This window comes from Colius striatus, chromosome 4 (assembly GCF_028858725.1).
Source record: "Colius striatus isolate bColStr4 chromosome 4, bColStr4.1.hap1, whole genome shotgun sequence".
Taxonomy (NCBI): Eukaryota; Metazoa; Chordata; class Aves; order Coliiformes; family Coliidae; genus Colius; species Colius striatus.
Genome location: NC_084762.1, coordinates 41799064 through 41822950, shown reverse-complemented (window position 1 = coordinate 41822950; position 23887 = coordinate 41799064). Strand labels below are relative to the sequence as shown.

At 39.9% G+C, this 23887-nt stretch overlaps 2 protein-coding genes across 6 annotated transcripts in view; both read left to right on the top strand.

The window, feature by feature from the left end:
* Nucleotides 1-8949: 8949 nt before the first annotated feature.
* Nucleotides 8950-23447, top strand: SEH1L (SEH1 like nucleoporin). 5 transcript variants are annotated; one of them, XR_009818703.1, is made up of 10 exons: nt 8952-9161; nt 11038-11088; nt 12071-12217; nt 13623-13834; nt 15068-15166; nt 16246-16386; nt 16713-16870; nt 17536-17686; nt 21344-22985; nt 23256-23446. XR_009818703.1 is itself a non-coding variant. In XM_061995997.1 (10 exons), the coding sequence occupies exons 2-10, from the start codon at nt 10361-10363 to the stop codon at nt 21531-21533; spliced, it is 1158 nt and encodes a 385-aa protein (XP_061851981.1). In that variant the 5' UTR covers nt 9538-9626; nt 10258-10360; the 3' UTR covers nt 21534-23447. The 5 variants fall into 5 exon arrangements, 4 of the variants coding, with proteins under 4 accessions (XP_061851980.1, XP_061851979.1, XP_061851982.1 ...); XM_061995997.1 differs by lacking the exon at nt 8952-9161 and adding exons at nt 9538-9626; nt 10258-10369 and having other exon boundaries at nt 21344-23447; XM_061995995.1 differs by having other exon boundaries at nt 21344-23446.
* A 206-nt stretch (nt 23448-23653) lies between these two features.
* Nucleotides 23654-23887, top strand: part of CEP192 (centrosomal protein 192) — a 66895-nt gene continuing 66661 nt past the window's right edge. The window contains exon 1 of the mRNA XM_061995991.1: nt 23654-23823. The gene's annotated coding sequence lies outside the window, so the exon portion shown is untranslated. The remainder of the gene's footprint in view (nt 23824-23887) is intronic.

Here is a 23887-nt window from a genome sequence, read left to right as displayed (position 1 = left end):
AAGTTGTTACATTAGCAATTAGATCATAATCAGTACACTCCTGCTTTCCTGCTGCTTCTCAACACAGTGGCAATACCTTACACATAATGTTACCACAAGTTAAAAGCACACAATCTAATTTCTAGATCCAGAATATACTTTGGCTGGTGATTACCGTATAAAGAGTAAATGTGACAGCAGTGATGGTGAAATGGGAAGTGAGATGCATGATTTGCAAAATTCTGCCACACACACGGTCTCGGTTCTAGAATTTTCCTCTAGGGAACATCACAAATGCTGTGATGCAAGTATTTCTTGGTCCCATGAAAAAGTGTAAGGATAATCTCAGTTGCCTGAGTATTGGCAGCTTTGGATAGCAGGATGAGACAGATAGCTGAAGGAGGTAACTATGTTAGCCATTACAGCTAAATCTGATGTCAAATATGCATCAGCAGTGCGTAGGATGTGGAATTTACATAGTTCTGTCACAGTAAGTGGAATAAATTCAGAGTACCTTTGGAAAGTAGGTTCTATTGAAATAATACAATGATAACGTTTCTAAAACCTATATTCCCTTCAGGGTGACATTAAACCTTTCCCTTCTCTTTTTTTTAACCTCTCACTTTCCTCAGAGAGGAAGTAGTTGAGGGTGCTTTGTTCACGCAGAGGAGTGACTCATTAATCGGTTCAGTAATGAATTAGGTTAAAGAAATCTGTGCTGCAAATTATACCACCCTGTTTACTCTAACTGGAAATGTACATGATTTTCTACAGTTGTTTTGTAATGTGATTTACGTGTGTATATATATATATATATATATATATATAGCTTTAAATCTATCAGGTGTTACCAGATGTGATGGGAATTGAAATTGTCAAGTGCTAAATTATATTTTCCTCAAAAATGTAAAAATATTTCCACAGAAAAGTACAGATAACTGCATGATTAACTCTTGGAAGTTTACCTCTTTCAATATTAGCATACAGCATTATTGGGAAAAATTGAAATACTATTTTTTTTTTGACTAACATAGGTAATTTAAGAGATAGTGGATAAGTAAACTCCATGCACAGAACACTTCTCTTTAGCATTTCATGTGTGTATTTATACTGTGTGTATAACACTTGTGTATGTAAATAACTGTTCTTGCTGCCCTTTCACAGAGCACTGCAGTGTGCTGCCTATTCTCTTCGTATGTCAGATATCTCAAGGACATAGTCAAAAGTTATGCGTAGTACATCAACCACTCACCAAAGATGCACAAATGTGAAATCACTATATTTCAGATTGTTCAAAAGCAGATAACCTTTGTGAAATGTTGAGTAAGTTGTGTCAGTGGAAATTATGTCTGCTAAGCATACATTGTTTTCTCCATGACATGGCATCTAAGTTACCTTGGGCAGAAAGGAATTCTCCATAATTACTGTCACTTACCTGACCTTTGCTGAAAGGAGTCTTCACTGTTCAGTACTGGCTAATAAGCCTCCACAATGAAGCTGTGTGGGAATGTTCCAAGTGCCATTAATCCTAAGGCACGATGTGAATGTACCTTAATATATTGAAGTGCTCTTTTCAGTGTCCTCATATAGCGGATGCTTTCTTTGCTCTGGATTGAGTCTGTTTTCACATGTGTCTAGAGTTTTCAGTTTAAATATCTGTCATGGCACAAACACTCCTTATTCCCATAAAGCCAACTCGCCATGCTAATTAGTACAAGTCTGTAAAGAGACTTAGCAGTGTGCAAGCCTGATTCTATTCTTGCAACAGTGACATTTAGAAAGAATTTAATTGAAAATATGTTAACATAAACTCTTGACCATAGAGTTTACACAATAACAATTTAAAATCATGTAAATTCTTTGCTGCATCTAATGGTTAGTCCCTTGGGTAATCTGTCCTCATAGCAATTCCTGTTGGAAATTTCTCTTTGTTACAATTCTGATCTAATAGTACCTCTGGGCTGAGACATAACAATGGTTAAAATGGTTGGTGATGACTATAAAATCACTGTACAATTTCTCTTCAAAGGGACTTCACTCTCATAGCTGACTGTAAGGCAGCATTTTTGTTAGTGCTAATTTTGCTGATGGGAGAGAAGCCTTAAGTGAGCACAACAAAACATTTTCTAAATTTACAGGGAATGAAAAATTAGCTTTTGTAGCCACATGTCTTCTAGAAATTCAAGTATGCCTCCTCTAGAATCTTGTCTGGGTTTTCATTACATGTTCTTAATCCTGATACTTCAAATGCTTTGGAAACAATGAACTATTATTATTGTCAGAATAAATTAATCATCTTTGCTTTTAGATATGTCAGAGGGAGGAGGAGTGCTTAGCACATCTCTAGGGAGCCTTTTGGTCTTCTGTCTACTGGAGGCTAAGACCTTCCTAGAACAAATATGTCTAGCTTCTTCAAATGGCAATCAAACTAGAAAATTACTCGAGCAATGTCCATTTAACATTTGCTGATATATATTATCTGGACTATATCTCCACACTGTTCCTTAGTTAAATTAACTCCATCTTGTTTTGCCTTACAGCGATCTAAAAGCTATACTTAACATATGGCATTCATAAATGGGTAGTTCCAAATACATTACATACGTCTACTCATATGCCACATGGAAATTTGCAATCTGAGAGGCAGGATCTATTCCATGTAAGAAGAGATGAAAGTGTCTTCTAACAGTTTGAAAACCTTGGTGATGCCCTTTCACAGAAACCATTCAACAGTATTCCCTGAAGTCTGAAGTTGTCCGTAAGCACAGCCACCTGCTCTAGCTGGGATTCCTGTTAGCCCTGGAGCACATAATAGATCAGGATTCCTTAAGCACTTATTTTTAGGTACACGAAAATGGCCCCAGGGATTATTCTATTACTGGAAGTCAGAAGTAGGAAGCTGATTTTAGGATGTTAAATTGTTGTCCCTGTAGATGCAGAAATATATTAATGTACACATTTTTTTAAAAAAATCCTATTGTGTTTAGGGAACTCAATTTTTCTAGAAAATGAATTTCAGAAGCTCTTTAGCTTATTATAGCTAAATAGCAATTTAATGAAGCATGTTTGTTACACTGAATGACAAAAAAGTATTGATCATGTAACAAGAGTAACGAGCAAGTTAGTTCCACAGCTAATGGTGCCATGATAATGTTGTGGTGTTGTCATCTTTCAAATTGCATTGTACCACCTCTTCTGCGCTATAAGCTCACATTTTTACCAGACAGATGTTCAAATATTAGACCCTAATTTTTTTGTTCTTTTTCCAAACTGTCTCAGTCCAATTATTTTATACTTTTATATTGCATATATATATGTGTTATACCACATGTATATGGGTTTTATACTCACCCTCAGACTGAATATGCACCAGGACAGGAGCAAACCAGACCCTTCTGGCTCAGCTCTGTTTCTGCCCTGGCTGTTTATGGGAGTGGCTAAGCCCTGGCAGCAGTGCAGGAGATGTAAATGATGACTTGTTTGCTGCTTGAGAGGTAAGGAGTGTGGGCAAGGACAGGCACAACGTCCTCAACATAGAGACGGGAGGATCCAGTGACGAATGAAGAGGGCCTCTTAATTCTACTCCTAGTCAGCCAAAACCCTACTGAGTCTTCTCATCCTGTCTCCACAGTGGATGTCTCTGCATCTCCTTCTTCTCTTTCCTCTACGCTCTCCTTCAAGCACCTCCACATTCTTTTTTATACAGACTCTGACTACTGCTGCTGCAAAATTCAAATTTTCCTGTACGTGGAGAAGCCTTGAGTCTGCTCCAGTAACCAACTACTTACAGTTTTCCATTCTATTAAGAGGGTCACAACAAGTTATATACTCACTTCAAAAATATGAGAAAGAAAAACTCCAAATAAAGGAAAAAATAATGTAAAGCTAAGTCACATTCGGGATGGATGGCATCAGGATGAGTATCTGGCATCAAACAGTACCCTGTGAGAAACCACCCTGTGTAAGGCAGCTCAGTCCTGCTTTCTGTGCCCCACTGCAGCTGTGCCTCTCAGAGCAGGAAGATTGCCATCTGCAGAGTGTCTCTCCATCCCACGGGTGAGATGCTGAAGAGGAAAGGCTGTAAGATTTGCTCCTTCCCTCAGCAGCACATCATGAGCAGGTTGATGAAGGACATCAGAACTGGTTCAAGTGTGAGGTCACTGAGAGACTATGGACTTTAGAAAGCAGAAGCGTGTCCACTAAAGGGGACCTATATGTCAGTGGATCCTCCCTCAGAAGTGGGACAGGTTCAGTGGTATGCTGCAGCCTTTGACATGCAAAGGGGCAGACTCCAGGCCTTAGGAAGGGCAGGTCCCCTGAGGAGGAGAAGAGTTAGTGAGGTAAGGTCCTCCATCAAAGACAGTTCATCAAACACTGTCTGACCAAATGACTAAATATTACTATGGTGTCTGGTGGTGCTGTGAAACATTTCTTAAGGTGGTGAGAGATTTGTGTTACCATCTGGCAGTAAAGGCATTAAAGGTTTCCTTAGCTTATAAACAAACATAAATACTTATTCTGTAAGCAACAGTTTCAATATTGCATTTGATAGTCATAATGGTAGTCTGGAAAAACAGTTTTTGTCAACTTTGTCAGGAATTTTTGTGTCATCTTCTACTCCTGCTGTTTCTTTCCATACACACCAGAACAGGCAGAGGAAAGCCACTGCTGCTAAGTTCAGACTTTTTTATCTGTTCTGTGAAAACTCTCAGGGCTAGCTATTTTCCATTTTTACTCCTATAAGCAGTTTCTATTTCCCAACCTGAGATCACTAGTTTAAAGATAGTTCTGATGTAGTTACACAGTCTGAGATCAACATTCATGTTTGTGGTGGTTTAGCCTTGGCTGGGTACCAGGTGCCCACCAAGTTGTAATATCACTCCCCCCCCTAAACTGGACAGGGAAGAGAGATAATGGAGGTTTGTGAGTTGAGATTAGGACAGGGGGATCACTCAGCAATTACTGTCACAGGCAAAGCAGACTCAACTTGGGGAGAAAAGGCTTGATTTATTAACAAACAATCAAAACAGAGTAGGGAAATGAGAAATAAAAAATTAATCTTAAAACTCCCCCCACCTCTCCCTCTTCCAGGGACTCCCCTTCCCCCACAGCGGTGCAGGGGATGGAGGTTGTGGTCAGTTCATTACAGATGGACTTGGCCACTACTACTTCTCAGGGGTAGGCCTTATCACATTTCCCACTGCTATACTGTGGGGTCCCTCCCCACTGGAAACAGTCCCTCACAAACTTCTCCAATGTTGGTCCTTCCCATGGGCTGCAGCTCCTCACACCCTGCCCCACTGTGGGTCATCCACCAGAAGAACTGTCCTTCAGGTACCAACTGCTCCAGTGTGAGTCCCTCACAGGATCACAAGTCCTGACAGCAAACCTGGAAGGTCTTCCCAGTCAACAAGAGTATTTTTAAATGGTTATCAGGAATGGCACCTTTAACTATGCTGTAAGCTGTTCGCTGTAAGCATGATAATCCATGATTGTCTGCAACAGATCAGCTTCTAGCGCAGATAGGATCAAGGCACATGACAGAGGTAGCCATATGACAGGCTTCTTCACCCTCTGTCCTACATCAGTATACATCTTTAATGCATACAGTTCACAACTTACTCTCTTTGGGGCTGACCTTTCTGTCTTTTAAAATCTCCCTCTTACAGGCAAGAGCATCTTTTACTTGAAGAAGGCAGTCAAAAGGGAAAAAAAGGGAAGTACTAACTGTATGGTTTTTTAATCCAAGGTAGCATTAGTTATAGTCATTTTGAATGAGAATATCTCTACCAATGCTATTTATGCTGAGCTTCCAGCAGAAGTAAGCAGAAGGCTTACACAGTCAATTTGAGAACCAAATTTGCCTACTGTGTCAAAAGTGAAAAACAAACCTTATTATACTTTTCTTTCTTCTCCTATGCTGTTGTTCAATTTACTCTAGAAATAACACTGAACCCAATGTGATCAAGCAAATAGTAAGGTTAAAATGTAGCTATGTCTTGCAAGGTGTGCATGCCATCAGCATGAGTTGAACGTTTTTCTTTACCATTTAGCTTCAACATTAAAAGGAAATCACTGAGGTTAGCTAATAGTTGAATCTTAATTCATGACTCAATAACTGGAAGCTACAAATTTCCTGGAGTTTCCATGAGTTCAAGTCTGTTTCCCGTTACCTGGCTACAGGGCACAGAGTGCTCTGGTTACCATCAGCAATGAAGGATGCTTGTGCTCTCCTGACTGGGCACAGTAGCTGCCCACCACTGGTGTGCAGCTTGGTGCACTGACCTTACTGCCCTCTGGATACTCAAGAAACACAGCAGAGCTGCAGCATGTTCAGTGCTCGGTGCTTTTTGTTACACTGTTTAAAAGGGTATCTGTTGCTAGGCAGTAATCTGGAATTCATTCTTAATTCCATCTAGATTAACATAAAAAGATATTTAAGTATTCATTCATGACATTAAAAACAGGCAACAGAATAACAAGGGTTTATATTCCACTTAATTGAGGAAGTAAAAGAAAAACATTTAAACTACACATACTATTCCCATTGGATTTACCATACTGCCCTAGACATCGAGACTTCTGTGGTTTTAGATGTCTTATGCTCATGTTACATCACTGGAAAGTCCCTCTTTTGATGTACGATGTTAGATCTTATAGTAATTTTTTTTATAGCATTTGAAATCTTTCTGAAGAGATGCAGAGAGATTTGGTATTTTTTTTTGTATTTTATTTATTTATTTATCTAATTTAAAGCCAGGAGATACTCTGGCCATTTGTTTAAACAAGCATTGTTTCATTTCTCAGAAAATACGAATGTTTCTTTGTTAGATGTCATCCACTCTACTTGATTGTCTACTTAATAACTGCTTGCCTTAAGAAACTGTGTATCTTGTCCCCTCATTCTACTCACAAACACCACTTGATACAAATGTCCACATAAGTTAAATGTATTAATCTCATTACTGGGTATTGACTGAAATCAGACACAATGGTAAACTGACGATCGGGGATCACAATCCCACATATATTTCCTGGATTTTGGTTTAAGCCCAGTTCCTAAGGAAAAGTAAACTGACCTACCTGCATTGAATATAGAGACTGAGGACCGCGGTACATTATACATTAATAAAAAATGGTGCAAGTGTGTATGTACATGTTATTTTGCTTATTGATCAAACAAAAATGTACAAACCAAAGCCTAGTCTTCATATGAAGTGCAATATTTTTGCCTTGTTAATACTTACCTGCTATTTTTTGTTAATATTTACCAGCTATTGCAATTAACTTCAGAATAACTAGAAAATAACATGGTTTACAGATGAAATTTTTTTGAAATCAAGACATTGGGCGAGACTTGCACTCAGTGATACAACAAACAAATAATATTTAAAAAATAGTATCAGTGTTAGCTGCATAATCCAGTCTGTGAGCTGGTACTACAGGATACAAACTGAAAGACAGGGGTAGTGAGGGGCTCCCTGGAAGGTGGTAGGTCATCACTAGAAGTATTCAGCCCTCAGAGTTGCCAGCTGCTTTGGTTAATTCATTTTGCACAGCTATACACTAGTCCTTAGTGGTATATAGCTCCTGACCAGATCTCAGTCACTTGTCATGTGTTTTCTACCACACACAAGTCTCTGTTCAGCTTTCTCTGCTTCACAGTCTGTGACGCTATCTAATATCCACCTCGGCTCACTTGGTGCTTCCAAACTGTGTTCAAATTCCTTCACTATCTGCATTACATATCACATGCTTCATCCTCCTTATAAAACTTTCCAAACAGACCTTACACACCATCCTTGAGAAGCAGGTTTCATGTTCTTTTGCACCACAGTATCCTCAGGACTCATCTGACAGTGCTCGTTAGCACGGTAAAAGAAGTAAATAATTTACTGCCGTGTTGAATATTTCCTCGTTTCCTCAGCTTGCTTATTGATTCCTCTCCTTGCATTGTTAATGGGTGAGCTGCAACATTGTAAGGTGACGTACAGAGAATGAACGGTACCTAAAGCGGGGAGGGCGGGGGGAGCGGGGGATGGCGACGGCCCCGGTAGGAAGAAGGGAGAAAAGGGAGGCAGCAGCACCTGTGCAGAGGCACAGCTTTTGGGCTCCAGAGGGCAGGGGTAAAGGTGAGGACAGTGACGACATAAGGCAAAGGGACTTGATTTGGGTTAACTAAATAGGTGCGAAAGGTTCCAAAGCGGCGGCGATAGCGGCCGGGGTAGCACACGGACTACCTGCGTGGCAGCGGCGCGGCCCGCCCGCGCTTGGCGCCATCTGCTGGAGCGCAGCGGCCCCCGCCGGCCGGCCCTGCGCCGGCGCCCGCCGCTTGCCCGTCTCGCGCGCGCCTCCAAGGGGCCGTGGGGCAAGAAGCCGTCCACCAAGCCCGCCCTTCGTTAACGCCGGGGCGCGTCTCAGGTGTGACAGTGCCGGAGAAGGCAGCCCGCCCGTAGGAGTACGGCCACGGCTCTGGGTGCTGCCTAGGCCTGCGTCGTGACTCCGCGCTCACCCTCTCGCGCCACCAGCCCGATCTCACCCCGTGAGCCCTGGCGGCTTTGCTATTTTATGGGACAGATTCACGACTGAAAGTCATCCCGCGATACACAGCACTGCTGATTTCAGAGAAGCGCAGGCGGCCGCCCGCGCCCTCAGCGTAAAGCACGGCGTGCGGTGCAGCAGCCCGCACGCCCCGGGACGGGGATCAGTAAGGCTCATGCCGCGGGCGCGCGCGGCCGCCGACACGCTTTCCTCAGCGGGCTGCGTCCCTCCTGGCCAGCGACAGGCGGCCTAATCGAGCCCAGCCCGTCTCAGCTTCCCACCGTGGACGGGAGCGGCAACTGCCGACCACGAGCCGAGGCGGCGCGTCCGCCCCAGCCCCTGTGCTTGGTGCGCGCTCCCTGGCTGCCAGGCCGCGTTCTGCTCGGGGGTGGGAGGGAGCGCGCAAGCGCGGAGTAGCGCGTGAGCGCGCGCGGCGGCCGTTGCCCCGCCCGTCCCCGCCGCGTGAGTAGGGCGCGCGCTGGGGCCGGGTGAGCGAGCGGGCGGGAGCGTGGCGGCTGCGCCGCGGTGCGATGTTCGTGGCGCGCAGTATCGCGGCGGATCACCGCGACCTCATCCACGATGTCTCCTTCGACTTCCACGGGCGGCGCATGGCGACCTGCTCCAGCGACCAGAGTGTCAAAGTGAGCGGGAGCTGCTGGGTCTGGTGCCCCTTGGGGTGGCGGAGCCGGGTGTCGCGGTGTCTACCGGCGGTGCGCGGCCTACCGGGCTGCTTGGGCGGGCTCCGGGCCGGGGTGCAGCTTTCCCTCTCGTGGTAGGCCCGGGCCTGCGGGTAGGAGGCGCCCCGAGCGCCCCGCGCCGCCGGGGAGTCAAGGGCCGCACTCGGCGCCCGTCTCTCGCCGTGCGCGCAAGGCGCTGCCGCCAGGGCGTACCGCGGAAGGTCCCGGCGGCGGTCCGCGACGAAACACGTGCGGTGCCGGGCTGCAGCGGCGGCGGCTGCGCACCCGGGCTGCTTTCGCGCCTCGTGCGCGTTGTTTGTTTACGCGCGTGCATGCCAGCGCCGATAAAAATGCGACTTTTTTTTTCCGGCCTGTTGCTGCAGCGAGGAAAACATCCCTTAACTGTCGTGGCGACAGCACTGCTGCTTGGTATGCTCCAGATAAAAATCTGTACTGATGTAAGGGCACCAAAGGAAGAAGCAGCTGTTTCATAATGAACTGATTCACAAAAAGCTAAAATGTTTTACATGTGCTCTGGCAGATAATGTAAACTATTGAACGCTAGAAGCCATACTTTTACATTCCATTAGAGGACATAATAGTAAAGGAAAAGTTAACTGGGTTTTTTTTTCCCCTTTTTTTTTGTACATAGGTGGACAACAAGTCACCTTGGTTAGACTTAAGAAATGTGATTTTCAGACATCAGTCCTATCTTTTCTTAGACTTGATAAATGGTTGAGAAAGTTGATTTTTCACGGAAAGCTGTGTCAAGCATAGATCATGCTTAAAAACAAGCGAGCAGCCCCTTTTCCCTGACCAGGTATTAAAACTGCAAACAAAACAACAAAACCATTCCCCAAAAAGTAAGCCAAAATCATGTCAGTCTTTGATCTGGACTGACAACAAAAAACTTGTAGCCTAAAAAGAAAGATATCAGGAGATAGGTAGTAAACAGTATAATGCTACATTTTAATAGTATCCCTTATGGGACTAGCTTTAAGTTTCACTCACGTGACTGCTGTTTTACAACGGTTGTAAAACTCTGGTTATTCTGTTGTAGGTCTCATTCTCACTAGGAGGGCCCAGCAGAATAACAGTTGGGAAGTAGAGGTTGCCAAGTTGGGCTGTGATGATAACAGCCAGAGTCACATTGGAGATCCAAAATGAAAAAAGTGAGATGACTTTCAGTGAAGTCACATAGTGAACAAGTGAGAAACAAGCGTGGATACCAGGCTTCTAGAGGTGTCTTTCATCTGGTTATAGCTATGGCTTCCTTCACAGTTTTTCGGGAAAAAAAAAAAAGATGTATGGGAAATCCAGAGAAAGGAAGGTGAAGGGACTTGTGTGAGGTTATAAATCAAGGCAGAAATATTAGAAACAGAAGGCAGATCTGTTCCCTTGCTAGCCTGGTTTTCTTTTTGCTGCCCTCTCTGTCTTTGGGATGACTGCTAGGAGCTGCATCAAGGTTTTGCAAAAAGATCTGAGTATGTGCTCTGATGAGAATGATGGGGGCTCTAGCTTGAAATTCAGTGGTGTACATATGGATCAGAGTGAATGAAGTGTTGGGAATCGTAGTAAATTGCCTTCTCTGAGTAATGTATTATTTTTAAAAGACAGACTTTATACAATAGTGAATTTTGCAGTAGGGATATTTTCACGGTCGAGCTAAGTGCAGTTGTGTACTGAACCAGGTAGGGTTTCCCAGATTCAAATATTTAGTGTTGTGTGTGTGTATATATAAATTTTTACTCTTTTATTTTTTTTAAATGCCAATGTTTTGTAGTACTACTTGAAAAGCTTTACATGGAAATTGTGTGATTGTATTTTGATTTCTCAATAGGTCTGGGACAAAAGTGAAAATGGGGATTGGCATTGCACTGCCAGCTGGAAGGTTTGTATTTACAAAAATTACACAGTTCCAACCATAATTCCTCCTTTGCTTTTGAAGAAAGTTACTTGGATCTTTTTTTGATTTGTAGACCAGAAAAAAAATATTATTTGTAGCTACTCTATTTTTTTATGGTAAAATAGTTTTTCTCTGCTACTATAAAACATCTCAAATGCCTCACAGTTAAAGCAGAGGCTAGCACATAGTCTTATATTACTCGTACTTAGTTATATTGACAGACTTTGTTATTGGTAACCATAGCAGTAACTGGTCTTTAGGGAGTTGGAAAACAGTACTTTAATTTTTAGTTGAATATTTCCTTGTTACATGCAAGATTTGAAGAAAAATAAATGGAAAAAATAAGTGGTCTGGCTATTAAATGCTACAACACCTGACCTTTTTTTTTAAACTCATCTTAAATGTTGTGTCATATAGACACTCTGCCTCATCAGGATAATTAGTGCGTTCAGCTTCTGAATTGTTCTTAGGACCACAATACAGTAATCCATGTAAACAGAAATGCAAGTGAAGCTTTTGAGCTCCTCTGAAAGAAAGAAGCATTAGATAGATTAGCTATGAAAGAGGAGTTTAAAAGGAACAGATAAGTAATGTTCTGCATTTGCTTTGGAAAAACACAGGCAAGATATAAGTGAGTGTGGTAATGGCTGGAAATTGAAAACAAAGCTGTACTGTTTATGTCAAGTCAGAATCTTAGCTTGTAACTTAGTGTTTAAAGAGTAAGAAATAATGCCTTGAAATACAGGAGTAATAATTACGTTTTAATGAAAACTTTGCAGAGCTTAAAAGAATTAACAAATGTATCTGTTGCCGTGTAACTTCAGGCTTTGTAAAAGAACATAGATTTCAAAACAGATTTCAAAGTATTCTTAATACATCACAGAATCTGCCTGTGCTTTTGCAGAAAGCGTATGATCGCTTGGACTAACACAGTAGGTATGTTTCTGCATGTGTTGTTATCTTGCAGACACACAGTGGATCTGTGTGGCGTGTGACATGGGCCCATCCTGAATTTGGGCAGGTCCTGGCTTCCTGCTCTTTTGATAGAACAGCAGCTGTATGGGAAGAAATAGTGGGAGAATCAAACGATAAACTCCGAGGCCAGAGTCACTGGGTGAGACTTTTAACATATTAATTACAGTTTCTGTATCTTGTATAAACCTATTTACTATCCTTCATTAATTTGTTTACTTATTGTGATGGACTCAAGCTTTATACTATAGAAATTACAGAACAGAAGGCTGAACATGAAAGTTGTTCAGAATAACAAGTTACTGGACATTCTAGTTTTCCAACATATTTTCTATCCCTGAAACAGAGAAAACACCCTGGTTTTTTCTGTTTATATATGTGTTTCTGGCTTTGCCTATATTTTGCTAATTTGTGGCAATATTCCAACATAGGGTAATTTTAAAACATTTGGGGAAAACAGCTGAATGGCAACATTAGGCCACTTAGTGTTACTACTCCCAGTGTTTCTTAGTTAAGATGTTCCCTGGCAACCAACTTGCAGACATGAATTCATATCTACAGTAGAATTGTAAGTTGTGGGATTTTTCTGTGATGAGCTCATTTGAAACTGTCTCGTGCTGTTCTCTGTCATGTTTCAAACAACAGATCATGTGTTGGGAGGAAGTGATTTGTTCAGAGGTGGATTTTCTGGGGTTGCATTTCATTAAGGGAATTTTAGATCTAAGCAGACTATTTTGCAGCTATTGATGTGTAATCTTATAACTCTGTACAGTATACCTGCTTCCAGTGTTTTATTTTGGTTTAGGTTGCTAAAAGGTTTGCTGTTTTCTACTTCCTACCAAAGTTTTCTAACATTAAAATGCAAAACTGTGACGAGTTGGGTTGCTAGGACATTTGGCACTCAGTGGGATGTGAAAGCTGACTTTCATGTGCCATGGTTTTCTTCCCCAGTTTTCATCTCTAACTCAGAATTTCTTGGTAGGAGAGGATACAACTAGAAAAACTAATCTTTACATTTTTTTCCTCTTTTACCCGAGCTAGTCTTCTTATCGGATGTCTGCTGTATTCATCCATTCTCTTACCAGAAATACTTGTTGTTTTGATGCTTCTGCTAAAAAATATTTCAGCAGTACTGAAATTAGAAAGTGGTGTTGCTAGGTATTACAGTTAATATTGTCTACAATATGAACACACAATTTCAAACTGTGGCCAATAGTCCTGTATTTTATGTTTATGTTATGTGCTTGGGGTTTTTCATTTCGTTTTTTATTCCTGAAAAGCATAATATAAACTCTTTGGTATCAGAATTTTGGATACCACTGTGAGTATATCTCTTGGTGCTTGAAATCATGTGTCGGTGCAATGATCTGTCTTTTCTCCAATTCACTGGTGCATAAAGGTTTTTTGGTTTTATTTAGTTCTTGATGGAAGATAAAAGTGATCCTATGAAATGGTGTTGTCAGAACTCACATTAGCCTTCCATAGGGAGTAAAGTTTTGATGAAAATTTCTAGCCTTTCCCTCAGGAATTTATGCCTTTCTTTGCAGGTCAAGAGGACCACTCTAGTAGACAGTAGGACGTCTGTTACAGACGTGAAGTTTGCTCCCAAGCATATGGGCCTTATGTTAGCAACCTGCTCAGCAGATGGAGTCGTAAGGATTTATGAAGCTCCAGATGTGATGAATCTCAGTCAGTGGTCACTGCAGCATGAAATCTCATGTAAGCTAAGCTGCAGTTGTATTTCTTGGAATCCTTCAAGGTATGTTATTAACACAGTTTTGCTTTATTACTGTTTGAGCAGAAGATCCAGAGAGTTCTGAAATCTCGTAAAATAAATCAAAATGCATGGAAAAGCTTGAATGTACATTACTTGGATCTGAAAGAAAGCTGCTAATGTGTGTTTAATAAAGCAAGTTTGGCAGGGCCAGAAAAATGTTTAAAAAAGTCCTTCTGTGCCCTGTGAGGAAATAGTCACTGCTTAATTATTTTTAGCAAGTAGTGAGGTGAAGGGCTACAGAATGCTCCTTCCTTATCCCACAAAGCTTAACTGGAATTTTCATAAGAGAAGATGTTTAAAAAGGGACAATTCCCGTTTCTCTCTTCTTTGTTGGAGAGTGTTGCAATAGGTAATAATTTTGATGACTAGCAAGAACATGCACCCTTGCCAGTGCAACAGAGTACTAGGAACCACAAGTATCTTGCTCACACAACTCTTAGGCTTTGTATTTGTTCTTCTAGTTGTATCTTCAGGGGCTCAATGATATACTTAATCTTCTTGAACAAGAAGGAATCAGAGAGGAGTTTGATTGGTAGTCCCCACCCAGAAGAAAACTAGATACAAGTGGAGATTCTCCATCGCTTCCCATCTCACATCCTCACCCTGCTATAATAGGAAGGGAAAAAACATTCAGGGCCGAACTGCTTTGGATTCTGCTAGAAGCACTTAGTGGCTTTCCCTGTAGATGCAGTGGTCTGTGTCCTGCTCATCCAGTTATTATTCTATTCAATAGTAATAGTCTGTATAAAAATTCAGAGTGCAGGCTTTCACTTCAATGCATGGAATGGGGTTAAAAGTTGATTTAAAAATAGAAGCAATCTACATTTAGTTGTTGTAATCTGTCTTTGAAAATCTGAGGGAATTCACACAAAATCATTAAATCTGGAAAGAATGCAGACTTGGCCATGAAACTTGTGGCAAATTCTTGACTTCTGATGCACAAAAAAATATAATCTTGAATTGGCAAATAATTTACCCTAATAATTTCACCTTAGTGGGTGTATAAATTGGGCTTTCAAAACAACAGAGTGGATATCATACTGGTAATTGAATAGCACTTACTCAAATTTCCTTGAGGCTTTTTTTTTTTCCTTTACAATATTTTTTTTGTTTTGTTTTCTTCATCGATAATATGTCTGAATTTAAAAAAAAAAAAAGTCTTGGTGTAGTTTCTGTGAAATCATTGGTAAATATAATTATGTTTTCACTTTTTAGCTCACGAGCACATTCTCCAATGATAGCTGTAGGGAGTGATGACAACAGTCCAAATATATTGGCTAAGGTTCAAATTTATGAATATAACGAGAATACCAGGTATGCTAAATAAGAATATATAACATTAGTGAGATATTAAAGTACTTTGTAATAAATGTCCTTTTATTGTATTCCTGTTGTTAACTGTAGAGTGGAGTAGTAAATAATACCTTAATTTTGTCTTTTAAGCCATTGTATGGGAAAGGAGCGGGAGACCTCAGAATGGTAACTCATTTTAACAGATATGGTATTGGTAATTTTGCTCTATCTTAGTGCAAAAATGCCAGTGTTCTTACCAGCATTTTAAAGGGATAATTGTTTCTGCTTCTGCTGATTTATGTGCTTTATTTTGCACAAGGAATTAAGGGCAAGGGTAAAATTGAAGTTGTGTTGCACTAGGCACTGTTTTGTTTGAGGTGACCTTAAAATGATTTTAAAAGCACGTTTACAATGACAGAAACTCCTATGAATAATTACTAGTGTTTTGTGAAAGTTCAGTTTGTGCAGTTAAGAATTCAGGACCAGAAAAAGTCAGGAAGTGCCTGTGCACAACCACTTTCAATTAAATGGTGACAGAGAACTTTTGTTTCATTCAAAGTGACTTGAATGAAGGGAAGGAGCCAAGGTGTGTTATGGATTTATGCCTGCCTTCAAACACTTGTTCACTGTGCATTAATAATAAAAGTTGTTTTGACTTATCTGGTGGCAAATGACAAAATGGAATACATGTTTGTCATACAGTAGAGGAGGCAGGTAGCGGTTTGCTTACAAGCATAGAAAATTCATTAAGTTACTGAGGTACAAATTCCCTTTAATTTTGTGAATGTAAGAATCTTCTACTTTACCTTTTCCAACTATAGACGAAAATGTTCTTTGTACTGGACTCCTTGCTTTGTTGAACGATTTAGAATACAGGTAGTTACTGTATCTGATGTATTCAATTTCTGAAGAAATCAGCTTATAATTATTACTTACAATTAAATTTATGTGAAGAAAATGTTGGTGTGTTGTTTTTTTTTTTTTGCAAATCTGTTCATGTATGCTAACCCCTTTTACCCTGTTCCACTATGTCTGGTTTATATAGTTTGCATCGTTGGCAGTTTTGATGACATTAAAAGTTAATTTCTTACATTGTACAGGAAATATGCAAAAGCAGAAGCTCTAATGACAGTCACAGATCCTGTACATGATATTGCATTTGCTCCAAATCTGGGAAGATCCTTCCACATCTTGGCTGTAGCAACCAAAGATGTACGAATTTTCACACTAAAACCTCTAAGGTGAGCTTAAGAGGAACATAGTTTGTAGAGGTGTGTATGTATGTATATATATTCATAAGTACAATGTGGTGCATACTATATTGTCTTATTTTAATATCTGCACAGTAGTAGTAAATTAGTGGATGTGGAATTGGTTTTTAGCAGCCAGATTTTTAAGATTACAAGATTGTGAGCAAGTCTATAATTTTGTCTGAATCCCTTTTAATACTCACAATCTAGTAACAGTTACTGTAGAAACTCCATGAAAGATGTAGTCCTGTCTTTTTGTCATCAAGTCCAGACCTTTGAATAGTTGCATGCAGAACTGTTACTTTTCTCTTAAACAGGAAAGAATTGACTTCGTCTGGAGGATTAACAAAATTTGAAATTCATATTGTGGCACAATTTGATAATCACAACTCCCAGGTGTGGCGAGTGAGCTGGAATATTACAGGCACAGTGCTTGCCTCCTCTGGTGATGATGGCTGCGTTAGGCTCTGGAAGGGTAAGGTCACCCACCTGAAATACTTCAGCTTTGTAGTATGCTGAATATACTTGAGAAATTTTACTCAAAAAATAATTTTATGGTAAAAGTTCATTTTAGGTTTATGAATGATGGATTTCTATATTTCTATTTACATTTCAGAAAAGGGAAACACCTTCCTGTGCTGGAACACTTGCATGACTTAGGCTGCCGGGAATAGTTGTTAATACACTCTCAAATTGTTTCACCAGACTAGAACTATGCAAAGTTGTCGTTTAAAAAATTAGCAGTTGTACTATATTACTGTCTTTGCAGCCAAACCCAGAAAAGCTACATCTAGTCACAATGCTCAAGCAAACTGCCTTTTTGTGTTTCCAAAATTCTCCAAAAGCAATGACAAAAAAAGCCCCCAGTGACAGTTTCCTCATCCGTTCTTTTTTGTTTTTCAGTATTTTGATAAAGGAAGATCATTCTTCCTGCTGAACAAAACTGGGTTTTAAATCATGAATAGGCAGATCATGTTAGACAGCTCAAGTGCCAGATCCTGTGCTGTTTGGAACTTATATATCGGTACTGAAGTTTAATTTCAGCTCACACCTGATGCACAGTAGTTAAAGTTGTAACTGTACTAAAAGCTGAGTTTCAGAGGAGAAACTAACAGGTTTTATATATATTTATCTTTCCAGCCAATTACATGGACAACTGGAAGTGTACCGGTATACTGAAAGGTAACGGGAGTCCAGTGAATGGTAGTTCTCAGCAGGGAATTTTTAATGCCTCTCTAGGTTCAGCCAATACAAGTCTACAGAATTCACTAAATGGATCATCTGCCAGCAGGTAGGCTAATTAGTAGAGAGACTGAATTTCAGTAAATAGTCTCTTATGTGAATATTTTTAATATCACTCAGCTTTCATATTTATTTTCTTAAAGTGCAATGTCATTTGTTGTGTGCATACTTCTACAAGTTCTTAAAGTTTTCCTCTTAACATTGGCAGAACACACCATAACAGAGGAAAATGAACAAAACCATAAGCCACACTGAATCAGTCTGCATAAATAAGCAATGTAAACAAGTACTTTCACTTTTAGTTCTTTCACATTATTAAAAATAACTTTTCTGAAGTAGTTTCAAACGAGGAGAAGCTACATCATACTGCTGTGTAACTGCCCTTTTGTTTGAGATGTCTGTTTAAAAGTGAAGCAAAAATTCCGGCAACAAATTCTGATTTTCATTGGGATAATGTAGCAAAAAAAAAAGAGGAAAAGATACTTGCTAATGTATGGTTTCAGCAAGCATATAGTGTCAGTTTACTTGCATTTCTGTAGGGGTAACATGAATTGAAGTTTTAGCTTTTTAGTCTCCCTCATATGGCATTCTCACTGCAGATTCATTTGCTTTTTCTGTTACGTTTTTATTCAGCAGTAATTGCTATTTTGTAGGTAAATTTAAACTGCCTCTTCTGAAAGCCATCTCAGTTTTTGCACACTGAAATATAGAAATATGCTGAGCCCTGCATTCGTATGCTGGAGTGTGCACAATCAACTTTACAAGATGTGTCCTACATAAGGACAAGATGTGGCCAAATACCATAGTGGCAGCTTCCAAGTTTCGTGGCCACCTTTTTTGCCAGGAGCCTTGGGATAAGCCTCCATTTCCACGCATGTGCAGCTACCAGTATGTTTGGGTTTCTTTTTCAGTTTGTAATGCCCATGTGGAAAGTACTGTGACAGTTTGCTTTTGGAGAGTAGGTTTCATCACCCGTTCAGCAGTCAATCCAGAATGGCCTTTCTGCTTTCCAGATCCCCAGCTGTGTTGAACATGAAAGGGCTTTCACATTTTTCTCACAGGATGAATGGGAGAGCAACAGGTGGTAAAGGGATCTGTCTCCAGGAGGAAGAGAGGCCAAAATGATAGTGGTTTTCTGATTCCAGGTGCTAACTTAGTGTAGCAAAAAAATGCTGAAATGCAGTCCTGTCTTGGAAATATGGTATCTGAAGCTATACAACTTGTACTTGCTTGGGCTCCTCTAGAGAGACACAGGCTAGTTATACCTCTTTAGCAAAGAGGTATTTGTAGCACAGTCTCGGTATAAAAGACTGTTGCTGCCAGCAGGACTACCCTACCCTACCCTACCCTGCCCTACCACAGAATTGTAGAATCTTAAGGGTTGGAAGGCACCTCGGGAGATAATCTAGTCCAGCCCCCCTGCCAGAATCCATTGTTTGTTCTCCCTGAAGTTGGTAGTAAGCCATTGTGAAAATGAAACTTCCTAGTGGCATCTTAGATTCTCTCCATTGCTCCATATATTGATTTTTTTTTTGGTCTTTTTAATACATTATTCTTGGCTTTGATTTGGAATTGATGGTGTTTTACAGAATTAAGTCTGTGGCTGTGGAATTTCAAAATATATCATGCCTTGTCCTAGGGCTGAGGTTTACTGTAAAAAAGATGCACTTAATTACTTGTTTTCTTTTGTAATCCCATTGGCTTGAGTTGCATAAAGACAGTTACTAACTTTTAGGTAACTGTATTAACATTTATAATAAAGATTTATGTATTGACATATTTTACTAAATTGGTATGCTACACAGAATTTATTTTGTCTGACTGTAGATACTATGTTTCAGTGTCTATACATTTAAACACTTTAACTGCTAAAACCTAGATAGATCTGGAAAACTTTGTGAAAGTATGACTACCAAACTGGATATGTGATCAACATACTTTCAGAACAGATGGTGTAGAGTGTTGGAAAATAAGTCAGTAGTGCTATATTGTTACAATGATGTAATTTTGTGTGTAGATTTATGATACAGTTTCCATTCTCCATTTGTATTATGTCCTTTTTAACAGAAAGCAGAGCTGATACCAAGCTAACTGGAGTAACTTTGGTGTTTTGCTGCTTGTTGCATGCACACAGGAATGGAAAACGAACTCCTTTTTCCCCTCCCCAACGCCGTTTGACCTCTCCCAAGACACCACCAGCCTGCTAACTACTAAATGCTATTCAAAAATTCTTTTTAAAACACGTTGTGTATGTTTTTTGTACTAGCACTCATAGTTTGATACTGTTGGAACTCCTCATACAAAAATACTTGGAGAGGCTTCTTGTTTGGAAAAAAACCCCACAGACAACAACCCAAACCCCAAATCTTACATCAGACCTTTTTTTCTGAAAGCTTGTCAAAAGAAAAGACTAGATAATGATTAAAAATGAGAATTTTTGTCCTGGATTAAAAATAAAAGAAATTAAAATAATTTTCATTAAAATTGTCTTGATAACTAATTTGTCTTGCATTTCATAGTGTTCAGCATTTGATTCAGGTTCTAAAACATCACAAGTTTGTAAATGCTTTGTAATATATGAAACTGTTAGTTTTTAAGGAGTACGAAAACTCTGTTTTGACAATTGTACAAATGGTAGCTTTGAATAGTTTGGTATTGCTTCATTTATACTTTGGTATGACTTCAAATAAATGTTTAGTAACTACTGTCATACTTCATCATAAGAGAAGTACTTTTTCTGATATGTACTTGTACATTCCTATGATGATAATTCCATGAAGTAAAATTCACTAAGCATAGTATCCTAAAAAAACTGGAAACACTGAGCCATACGAAGATTGAAACCAAAATACAGCTTGATGTGAATTGTCTTTCATCATATAGCTGTTCTTCTATGTAAGTCCGCAGAACTGTAAACAAGACAGAAAGCATCTGTTAGGTATGCAGTATAGTTATACTAAAATGCACAAGTATTACGGGTAAGTTCTAATAAAAACAGCAGAAAAATGACATGAAATGACATAATTCTGAGCCTTGCATTCACCATAAATATTAAACTTACTGAGGATTTTGCATAAATATGTAAATACATAAAAGGAGCGTATTTGATTTAAAGTAGTGATTCTCTGTAAATGTATATTATGGAACTTAAAGTATTGTAAAAACAATGATGTTTTTACGTCTATTCTAGAAGTGCTGTGAAGTTAATCTAAATTACATGCACATACAGAAAATGTACTTAGATAATATTTAATGTATATTTGGTGTGGCAAATGAAGTGTTCCTAAAGGCTGTTAACAAATCACAGGAATCCTGGGAGAATGAAAGCCTGTTAATAGCTGTGCTATGACATCCTTTTGATTTCCAAAGCAATCTGTTATTTTGTAAAAATGTATACTAGGGTTATTATTATGGTATTCTTTTCTATGAATTTCAATGGAAAAAACTGTATTATTTTCTGTTGAATAACAGTTTCCAGATTTGTCTCGTTTTGAATTCCAAGCCTTGATTTCTGCTATTATGTTCTATTGGTTTTGGCATGAATATACTAAAGCTTTTTTTTTTTTCCAGCATGTCTTTTCTCCTCTTTGGTTCTCCTTGTATTTACTACCTTTCTCTTTTTCTTTTTTTTCTTTTTTTGTTTTGTTTTGTTTGTTTTGTGTTTTTGTTTTGTTTTGGTGTTTTGTTCCTTTCTTAATTGTTTCAGGTATTTCTTTCCCCCTCTGGATTCCCCACGGGCTGGATCGAGATGGTCCAGTCATGCCCAGCTCCTTCCTCCTCCTCCTCTGATAGAGCACTCTTGCGATGCTGACACTGCCAACATCCAGTATCCTCACCCTCGCAGACGATGTGTGGCTCGGCCTCTTAATATGTTACCTGAGAATGAAGGGGTTTAACATGTTACTTTAAGTAAACTCTGTAGGGCCTTATTCTGGTGTTTGTGAATGCTTCCATTTCTGGCTGCCTTTGTATTTCTTTTCTCATACAGAGGATTTTTTAAAAATTGGGAATTTCATGCATGTTTTGCAAGACAATGTTTGGAACATTGCATTTGTATATCAAAGGAACATGTTAATCTGTACCTTTTGAATTATGGCAACACATACGAACAGTATTAGCCAAGAGCTGTTTATGGAGTAGCTGACTTCAATGTGCCAGTCTTTTATTTTTCTTTTCTTTTTTTTTTCCTTTTATTTTTGGAGTCAATTGAGTATGGTCTCATTTTTTTTCCTTTTTGTATATTGCACTGACAAATGTGAAATCCTCTCAAAATTATATACGCCTTCCTGAAATTGTTGCGTAACAAAAGGATGATAATGGATCAACTCTTGAAAAGAATAATCCATTCCTGTGTATCCTGCAGCAAAATAGTTTGGAGTGTTTGGTTACTTAAAGAGTTTTCCATCTTGCTATACAAATATTTAAATTTTATAATTGTGGTTGACTAATAAACTTATTCTAAAAGGTCTCTATTAGTATGCTTCTGTTAATATTGTTTTGTTTTTAAACAAGCTCCTAGTCAAGGAATTTTTTTCGTGTGGGTGTCTGTTCTCAGAGCTTTGCTTTAGTGAAGTCAGTGCCATTCTGGATGCGCAAGTGCACGTTACATTTTCCACCATATTTGTTTTCTGACTTTTCTCCTGGGTGTGTTGAAGGTCTGCCGCGGCTGCTACTGTTGTTGGATTTCAAATGATCTCGTAATTCTTTTCCAGTGGTTAAATAATTCACTTGGAACATTTTGAAGGAATAGCACTGACTTAAAAGCCTGCTTTTTACATGTCAGCACAGGAACATCATTGCTGTGGACCAGCACGCTGGCATTCATTCAAGGTTCGGCTGGAGTGAAACTGGCATGAGGATGAAACTGGATGACAACTAGGGAGTAGCATTAAAGCACATCTTTGTGGAAGGAGGAAGGATAAAGGTGGGCTCTGCAGCTGTAACATAAAGTGTAACTATTTCATTGTGCTTCAAAATTGGCTTAGGCTGCTGCCTGGAAGCAGGATGTTAACAGTTTCAGTGTAAACAAGTCACATTTCCAGTGGATGGGTCATGTACTTTGACTTCAACAGATGAACTCAGGCTGTTTTTGTGGCTGATACTTTCCTTTCCCCCTGCCTGGCATTTTACATTGACATCTCTTCAGGACCTTTCGCTCTGTATTCTTGATTGTTAGCCTTTGCTTCCACAAACTCAGTTTTCCATCTTTATTAATCTCTCTTGTTCCCATGGCTCAAGATTGTGAACTGTACTTTTTTCCAGGATCTGGGTCTTTGAACAGAAGAAGTAGAACCCATATAGAAGGGAAAGCGATGGCAAAAGGGCTTAAAAGGGGATGATTATAGCAGGTACTTGTAGTACTTTATCTAGGAGCTTGTAAAGCTGCTGTCCTTTTCTTCTTCTGAAAGAAAATATGCGTTATCTTATTTACGTGCTTGGAACACATCTCAGCTTGACTTTCAAGGTCTTGAAGTTTGGGAGGCTTGTGGTAGCCAGGATGTGGCTTTGTTTTTGTGGGTTTTGTTTTTGTTGTTACTGTTGGTTTTGCTTTGAACATATTGTAACACAGTAGGAACTTCTGCTGATATTGAATGTGTGAACTCTGCCTCTCACTCTAGGTTTTTGCAACAACCCTACCAGAAATACACTGCCAGAAATGCATTGTAAAAAATGTCCTGGAATAATACAAAGTTAGATCTTCTGAAGGTGTCACGTGCATATACAGATATGTGTGGAAGAGAGCTATTGTTTTCTTATTCTCTACTTTTAAAAAATGGGACATATATGCTTTGAAATGGAAATAAAATGATCCAGGTCCTGTATATAAATGGCACATTGCTCGACGTCATCTAATTGACTCTCATAGCAACAACATGCCAACAAAACAAAGTCAAGAATGGCAACAATTCCTGCCATGTAGATAAAAAATGTCACGGAAGTAAATCAGACTAAAGCTTTTCCCTTTCAACACGGCCATGCCCCGTGCCTGGGCAGCAAGGCCGGCCGGCCGGCCATGACTGGCAGCACATATCACCGGCGACGTGGCGGCTCAGGGGCCGCCGCCGGTCTGCTGAAAATCCCCCAGCTACTCACCGAGATTCAAACCTCCTCAGTCCGTAAGCGAATACCTGGAAAAATCCATTTCGTCCCCTTTCGAAAGCCTGTGCGGCCAGCGCTGGCGCAACGGTAAGATCCCCTCCGCTTCTCTCCTCAGGGGACCGCCCCACCTCCCGCCTAACGGACGCGCCAC